Source organism: Lycium ferocissimum, chromosome 10 (genome assembly GCF_029784015.1).
Source record: "Lycium ferocissimum isolate CSIRO_LF1 chromosome 10, AGI_CSIRO_Lferr_CH_V1, whole genome shotgun sequence".
Taxonomy (NCBI): Eukaryota; Viridiplantae; Streptophyta; class Magnoliopsida; order Solanales; family Solanaceae; genus Lycium; species Lycium ferocissimum.
This window is the reverse complement of record NC_081351.1, coordinates 44863150-44871651: the sequence shown is the minus strand read 5'-3', so window position 1 is coordinate 44871651 and position 8502 is coordinate 44863150. Positions and strand designations below refer to the sequence as shown.

At 36.8% G+C, this 8502-nt stretch overlaps 1 protein-coding gene across 2 annotated transcripts; it reads right to left on the bottom strand.

The window, feature by feature from the left end:
- Window positions 1-1516: 1516 nt before the first annotated feature.
- On the bottom strand, window positions 1517-7762 carry LOC132034034 (phosphoribosylformylglycinamidine cyclo-ligase, chloroplastic/mitochondrial). 2 transcript variants are annotated; one of them, XR_009408926.1, is made up of 10 exons: window positions 7637-7762; window positions 6772-7149; window positions 3850-3944; window positions 3681-3782; window positions 3518-3577; window positions 2720-2892; window positions 2491-2593; window positions 2231-2389; window positions 1837-2073; window positions 1517-1797 (listed from the first exon to the last, which is right to left on the bottom strand). XR_009408926.1 is itself a non-coding variant. In XM_059424247.1 (9 exons), exons 2-9 carry the CDS (start codon window positions 7100-7102, stop codon window positions 1903-1905), a joined length of 1194 nt encoding a protein of 397 aa, XP_059280230.1. In that variant the 5' UTR covers window positions 7103-7149; window positions 7637-7762; the 3' UTR covers window positions 1517-1902. The 2 variants fall into 2 exon arrangements, 1 of the variants encoding a protein (XP_059280230.1); XM_059424247.1 differs by having other exon boundaries at window positions 1517-2073.
- Between the last annotated feature and the right edge of the window lie 740 nt (window positions 7763-8502).

Below are 8502 nucleotides of genomic sequence, written 5' to 3'. Positions count from 1 at the left end.
TCTTTCTTATAATTTTCCTTTGTAAAGAAGCCAAATAGGAGACTTCAACAAGTTCTATACCAATGTTTTTTTTTTTTTTAAAATTACCAACCCATTGATGCTCAATTCAAATGGCAAAAAATTTGAGAGAAATTTAAGAGATAAACAAGGAAACAAAGAATTTCACATCATGAAGATTGATCAACCAGTAATTCGAGCATCACTTAGAACAATTCATAAAAAAAACACCCTATATGAAAGTTTGGACTTTCTTTCCTGCTGCAGGAGCTCCATCTGCTTTGCCTAATTCTCTTTTTACGAACAGTATTTCAGCAGAACTGTTAGATTTGAGCAGCATATGTTTGATCAGTTTTAGTGGTATTCCTAAGTTCCCATCTCCTAAACGTGTATAGTTTCAATGCAAAAACTGCAGCAGAAGTGACGAATGGAATGAATATATTGAATGCCAGGGCCCAGCTTCATTATTAGTTTTATACACTTCTATTCAAAATCAACTTCAAAATTTGATGCTTACCGGTTGCTTCCAATCAACTACGCCAAGCAGGCTCTAAAGGTCAAACCAGTAGTCTTAGTAACTTCCTTTCACAAAGGGATTACATATACAGAATCAGTGTTGTTGCTCGAAAAGCCACCCAAGGACTCTATCTGCAGCCTAAGCTAGAGATGGTAAACCACCATTCTATTTAGAGGGAACCTTCAGTAACAAGCTGTTTATGATAGTTACCTGATATCAGAGACAGCAAAATACGTATGGCATGCAAAGGATAAACTAAAAGGCTTGCAATTGATATTCCTGATGCGTGTTATCAAGGTAAGGGATCCATCAAAAGCCGAAGCCAATCAATAAAGTCGAAGATTTAGAAATATACTTATCATAATCAAACACCAAGAAAGATGTTCTTCTATCTACAATGAAGCAGTTTTATGCAGAGTACAGGAATGAGGAGACATTAGAGAAAGCTGCAAACTAAAATTATCAACAACCCAGTAGACCAAATTAAAGACAAAATTCAAGAATACGATGATACTTTTATGAACTTTGAAATTAAGAAATCTTTAAATACAAAACCCCAAGCAAATACAGAAAAGGGACATACAACACAGGAGAAAACAACATATAAAAAGAAAATCAGGGGCAAAAGTTAAAATCTAGAAGAAGAAGAGAATCTCAGATGCAGCTATACCTATATGATGACAAAGCCACGGCAAGACAGAGCAATCAGAATACTCCTAGCAAAGAAGCCGAAGAAACCGAGAGCAACGATGGAAAGTGGAAAGTTCGAGCATAACTTTAGAAAACGGAGATGATGCAAATAAGCAGAAGACCAGAGAAGAATGACCACCGGGAAACAAGGATTGAAACGGACAGGATCAAGAGGAGTGAGTGTAAAGATAGGAACAGGTCAGGCGATACAGGTGAAATAAATACAGTTGTATAAAAGAGCAAAAATGTCCAGTGGATTTCAAGGGAAATCGCCGACTTTTCCATGAGCTTTGGTGAATTGCTAATAGAGTATAAGTCAGTACTACAACAACTTCTCATTAGACGCTTTTGATCCAAATGGAATATAACGGAAATTATTTCCTACACTCCACGCAAAACTATTTCAAAACCTCTTGAAGTTGTCTACATCCTCATGGTTTAACAGATGTTATTGATGACACACTAATACACATCAGAACACAACTTTAAGAGTCTACAGATTGGTTGTTAGACGATACAAAGATCCATAACAGGATGGATGAGAAAGGCTCCAAAATTTCAAACTCTTAATCTAAGGTAGGAGAAAGAATTCTTATCACTTCATAAATACTATTTATGTCATTCAGAATTCTCATCACTTCATAAATACTCTTTATGTCATTCTTGAATAATCGAACCTTTGACCAGCCACAAAGCTTTCAGCTATAGCTTACTCCATCACCCTTTACAACCTCACCAATCCGGTATGCAATGCTCGTCTTCTGTCCTTCCCCAAGTATTCGGTTAGCTGCTTCTGGACTAACTACAAGAACCATTCCGATTCCCATATTGAATGTCCGCATCATCTCAGCATCTTCTATTCTTCCCGCCTTCATTTCAATGACCAAATTGCAAAAATTAAAGATAGAAAAAGAACTAAAAGCAATTGCAGGTCAACGATATAGCATGTAATAGGTGTAACCGATTAGTATCCCATGTATAAATAATCAGTAGAAGAACATTCAAGCAAGTGTCAAAGATTCTCACCTCTTGAATCCATTTAAAAACAGGAGGAATTTCCCAAGAGCCCTCGTAAATAATGGCTCCGAGGCCTTTAGGAAATACTCGAGGGATATTATCAGTGAAGCCACCTCCTGTAATGTGGGCTATTCCTTTAACCCCTCCTTTGTTAATAATATCAAGAACCTTCATTTTCCAAATCCGTGAAACATATTACTGCATGCCCAATATTAAAAGAATGAAATTTTATTAATAAAAGTAGAAGAAAAGGAAACTAAAGGTGAAACCTGTTTAACATATATAACAGTAGGAGCAATCAAAGCTTCACCAAGTGTAATAGTTTCACCAGGAAGTTGGTCTTTTAAAGAAAGGCCACTTTGCTTCAGAACCCTACATAGGTTAGTATATCATCATCATTCAAGGGATGAAAAGAAAAGCATGTGAAATCAAAAGGAAATGAAATTACCAAGTTAATTTTAAAGGCTAAATACATAATTTCTCTGAAGGTAGACAAACCTTCTAACGAGAGAAAACCCATTTGAATGAACTCCACTAGATGGTAAACCAATAAGCACATCTCCAACGTTGATATTTTTCCCGTCAATAACTGAGTCCTTTTTTACAATCCCCACAGCAAATCCACTAAGGTCATACTCGCCTTCGGCATAGAAATCTGGCATTTCTGCAGTCTGAAACGCACATTAAATCAACTGAGTGCAATAAAAGAAGATTGTTTCTAATTCCAAAACCATGTTTTACCAAACATATAATAATTAAAAGCAAAACTATGCTTTACCAAATGTATAATAATTAAAAGCAAGTTGTTATTTACACTCAACAAATTCAGTTCTTAACAACTGTACAGTTTAAAAACACATCTTAAAGCCCACATTTTCGTGTCATGAAACAAACCCAATATTTGGGACCTTCATTGAGTGAGAGAGAGAAGCTATATCCAGCAGTACGGTAACCCCCTCCCCCCCAAACCCACAATATCACAAGAAAATGAAGGGCATGAAGAAACAGGAAAATGACATGCTACAAGTTTTTATGTGTGAATCCGTAATGTCTCAACAACAAAACATATCCAGTGTAACCCCGCAAGGGGGGTCTGGGGACGGTAGGATGTACGCACACATAATGTAGCAAAAAATAATTAAATCTATACTAAAACAACAACAACAACAACAACAACAACAACAACAACAACATATCCAGTGTAATCCCACAAATGGGGTCTGGGGAATTAACTATATACTGATTAAAAAATATACTAGGAGTTATTGTCAGAGAAAAACATGGATAGACAGGTACCTCTCCCCCTAGAAGAGCACAGTCAGATTGCTGGCAACCATCCACAATACCTTTTATGACCTGCATACATGCAAGAAGCCAACTCCGTTAAAGAAGACAACACACCAATTTGAATAAGGCTTCAGAAATGCCAGGAACTGAGAGAGATATGTTCTGGGCATACCTTCTCTGCAAGGTCAACATCAAGGCGGCTGGTTGCAAAATAATCAAGGAAAAATAAAGGTTTTGCTCCAGAAGTGACAATGTCATTAACACTCATCGCAACCTGGGAAGAAAGGCACCATTAGTTCTTGCATATCTGCAAAATACATAAAAAGATGAATCAAACTTACCAGATCAATCCCAATGGTATCATGAATTCCCGTTTCAAATGCCAACTTAAGTTTTGTCCCCACGCCATCAGTACCAGCCACGAGGTATGAATCCCCTGCTCATTAGAAGAGAAAAAACAAAAAGAATAATTTATAGAATTAAGATCAGCAACAACATAAAAAAGGACCAAAAAAACAACAAAATAAAAGAAAAAGAAAAGCATATGCTTTGACTATTGGTTATGCAGACCATTAAGAGAATAGCACAGAGATAGATAAAGGGAATCTTGTGCAGAAAGAAGCTAAGGATTAGTGGAATTAAAGTTTTTAGAACTCCATAAGACCATTACCTACAAGTCTTAACAACTATACTGCATTAATTCAGTTGGACATTGATTTTGATTTCTCAAGGTTGCTGATGAAGAGTTCATAGAGACCCATGCCAAAGACTAACATCACTGTTCCTAAGAGCAGAGAAATCACAAGTGCTATAGCTCAATCTCACACTTCAGATATTTGAAGCTCTCTCAGGTTTGCACATCAATATGTTGAAAAGCAAGGTGTATCCAGTAAATGAAGTTCCCCATCTTGAAGAATTAGCTGGAATCCTATCTTGTGACATAGCTTCTTTGCCCACTACTTACCTGGGACTGCCTCTAGGTGCTAAATTCAAATCAAATGAAGTTTGGAGTGGTGTCATAAAAAAATTTGAAGCAACGTGTTCCTCTTGGCAGAGACAGTACCTCTCCATGGGAGAAAGATTGAAACTCATTAACAGTGTATTAGACAGTATCCCCACCTACCTAATGTCTTTGATTCTAGTCCCTAGCAAGGTAGTCAAGCAGTTGGACAAAATCAAGAGATCTTTTCTATGGGAAGGAGGCAGTAAGGACCCCAAATTTCATCTAGTAAAATGGGACAAAGTCATTATGCCTAAAGAGCTTGGGGGGCTATTCATAATGAATGCATGCTTATGAAATGGCTCTGGAGATACTGTCAAGAAGGGAACTCATAATGGAAAGAGGTGGTAATGGCAATTCACGGCTCCCAAAGCCACTGGTGTACCAACTTATCTAGAAGAGCTTATGGAGTAGGGCATTGGAAGTTCATCAGGAAGTTATGGAATGAGTTCTCTATGAATACATCCTTTAAGCTGGGAAATGGCAACATCATCAAATTCTGGAAGGATAAATGGTTAGAGGGGACAGTCCTAATGAATGAGTTTCCGGTCCAATATCAACTAGCCACTGCTAAAGACTCCACGGTCTCTCAAAACTGGCAAAACAACATCTGGGATATTCAGTTTAGAAGAAATTTTCAAGATTGGGAAATTCCACAGTTGATGAATCTCCTGGCTAAACTAGAGGGACATTCAGTTAATGAAAACCTGACTGACAGCATTAAATGGAAGGACGGCCTCTATTCAGTCAAAGCAGGATACTCTCATTTGTGCTCCACTAATGAAATCATTGACAAATGGCCCTGGAAGTACATCTGGAAAACAAGGCTTCCCCCAAAATATCATTTGTTTCAGTTGGTTAGCCCTCAATGAAGTTTGTTTGATCCAGGACAACCTCAACAGAAGAAGAATACAAATCGTCAACAGATGCCCCATGTGTCAACAACAATTAGAGTCCAACAGACACCTTTTGCTACACTGCCCAACTGCAACAGACATATGGTCCATGTTACTCACTATTTTTGGTCTAAGTTGGGTTATGCCTCAAAGTACTAAAGAAGCTTATGAATGCGGGTCTGGATGGAAAGTTGATAAAGCCATCAAGAATGTCTGGCAAATGATACCTGCCTGTATATTTTGGTGTGTTTGGACTGAAAGGAATCGCAGATGTTTTGATGGCTGTATAGTTGGCTTAAATTAACCCCTGTAGACTGTCCTATTGCATTTCTGGATTCTGTCAGCTCATTTGCTCTAGCTTAGGCCTGTGAGGCTTTTTGTATTATTATAGCTGACTCTATCCCTCTTTTGTACGTATTGCATCTTCTTGATGCTCTTTCTATAAAGTCTATTACTTCATAAAAAAAAAAAAAGATATATATCTAGAGGAGAAACTGAAAACCAGTTAGTAACTCATAAAGCACAGACACAGAGAATGAAAAATAGTTATATCAGTCATGGACAAAAACTGAACTTCTATTTAGAGGTGAAGAGTGATATTCAATGAAATCGCTTATTTTGTTTATGTTATTTCCATAGTGCCTGACAGCAGCTAAAAAAGCATAACATCAATGTTCACTGTGGGATCATGCAACATACATTTTCGAAAGCACAACCCAATTTCTGAGCTTTTCTGCACCTTTGGTCCAATTTTACGCTTCAGTCTAGTAATTATTGTGCCCATAGATCAAAAATGAAATGGGCAGAACCACATTCTTGCCAAACTTGCATCTCTTGTTGCTCACCATTAATAGTCTTAATACTATCTGTTTAGAAACCTTATCCCAGAACACAATGAAGTCAGAGATCTCTTCAAAAAATGGTTTAAATGTAATTAATGCAGGAACAAGCTACGGATTAGTGCAAGCTGCCCGTTACATTAGTCAAGATGCATGCAGCCTCACCCGGACGCTACTGTAATCACAAAATATTTTAAGAAAAAATGGTACAACCCTGGCATCTATCCTCAGTAATAAAGCTTATGTTTCTCACTGAAAAGAAGAATACAAGCTTGATTTAAAGACCTCAAAGCCAATTTCCAGCATAGCATACAAAACCAAATCCAAGCAAGCTTAAGAACATGTTTTCTCAAGTATTTCCCTCTAGTCATGGCACCAGCTTATTCACTGAACTGTCATTTGAGTTTATAAGTTTATAACAAGCAAATCTTGATTACATCTTCACTAAACAAATGAGTCAGCGTTTTCAATTGACGATGCCGTGCTAAAGTATTAACCAACAAAAAGAAGGCTCAAGGAAAACAATACCTAATGGAAAGAGACCACCAAATCCCCCAATTCCAGGTGCCATTTTGGCTATCCTCTTCACAAGCTCCGACCCCGCATCAATGTCCACACCAGCATCCTTATACGTAAGACTGCTCGGTTCATCTGCAGCAGTGTCAACCTTACTGGCACTACAAGTAACCGACAATCTAACGCTTCCCTCCTTGTTACATCTAGCATGAATATCTTTGCATAAAGGCAATAGCTTCTTTGAGAAGCCTTGGAAATTGGGTACACATGATTTCGAACGACAAACAGGGGATAGAGCAATGCACCGCGATAGCTCCAAATTTGCTCCACAAGACGTGTTCATTCCAACCCGAGAAAAAAGTTGCTTGAAGCTCAATAAACTAAAATAACCTGCGAGAAAAAGAAAAAAAAAAAAATAGTCAGAGCCTCAGAGGTGTAGACAAAAATTAAACTTGCTAGGGTTCTTATTGTTGGACACATTACTTTTGAATCATACAACAACAACAACATACCCAAAAATAGTTACATAACATGTACGAAGTAGCTAAAAAAGTCCAAAGAAATTTTACAATAATAGTTAGCTCTTTAAAAAAAAAAAAAAAATAGGCTCCCAAAATCCAAATTAACATATGGACTTGCTCTTGCTCCAAAGATATGGAAGTAAGTCTAAACTATACACGTGACACGGTGACACAAGAAGAGTGATAACTAATAGTGGTACCACATTAATCAATTTCGAAACTCAACAAAGTTAACAACTAGTAAGAAAAGAAAAATAAAATGGGATAATGGGTGCGGAGTAGAATTTAAAAAAAAAAAAAAAAAAATTAAAGCAAGGAGATTATAAGAAGGAAAACACAAAAAGAAAAAGAAAAACCTGATCAAATAGGGGAGAGCAGAGATAGGCGATAGCAGGAGATTTTAGCGTTAAAAGGGAGCTGCCATAGATAAGTAGACAGCAGGTTTGGAACTGAAACTAAAACCCTCTACCCTAAATTCTTTTAATTTTGATTAATTACATATTTTCCTCACTTCTTTTCAATATTACAAATGAGTCCTTTTTACTTAGAGCCTGTTTGGATGGATAAAAAGAATCGAAAACGAACATAAGTCAAAAAAATAAGTTGGGGTAGCAACTTAATTTTTTTTTTTTGGCTTATAAGCTATTTTCGCTTATAAATAATTTCTTTAGATAAGTTAAGCCAACGAGCCCAATTATTTTTTTTGAGCTTATTTTAAGCACAAAATGGCTTTAAGTCAAGCGTACCAAATACTTAAAAAAGCTAAAAACGACGTATAAAATTTGTTTTCAACTTATAAGCCAATCCAAACGGACTTTTACTCCTTTAACATTCTTTTTTGTTTTACGAGTTACAGTAATTGGAAAGACAAGAGAGAGTTGTGCATGTGGTAAGCACCTCCTCCTGCAACTCGAATGTAAAGGAGCAAAAGGGGAGTTTCGGGGGAAGGGGTAAACAAAAGTTAAAAAAAAAAAAAAATAATAATAATAATAATAATAATTGGAAAAATTTAAAGTGATAAAAGAGTAAAATTTATGGTTAACAAGTTAACATAAATCTAGGACACATCACACTAAGGTTGTGCACAGTTTGGATATATCCGAGAATCCGAATCGATCCACGCTATTCGGAAGGTTGGATTTCGGATTTTGAATATTTGGTTCAGATATGGGTTATGTTGTTTTTAGATTTCGGATTATACGGATAGGAGACGGGTTGTTAC

Bases quoted from the DNA above. Each gene is read 5' to 3' on its own strand.
- LOC132034034 (XM_059424247.1), bottom strand. From the start codon at position 7,102: ATGAACACGTCTTGTGGAGCAAATTTGGAGCTATCGCGGTGCATTGCT. The intron at 3,945-6,771 runs GTATTGTTTTCC...TCTAATGAGCAG, and splicing joins TGGTGGTCTCTTTCCATTAG to GGGATTCATACCTCGTGGCT. The intron at 2,390-2,490 runs GTTTCACCTTTA...TGGAAAATGAAG, and splicing joins CTGTTATATATGTTAAACAG to GTTCTTGATATTATTAACAA.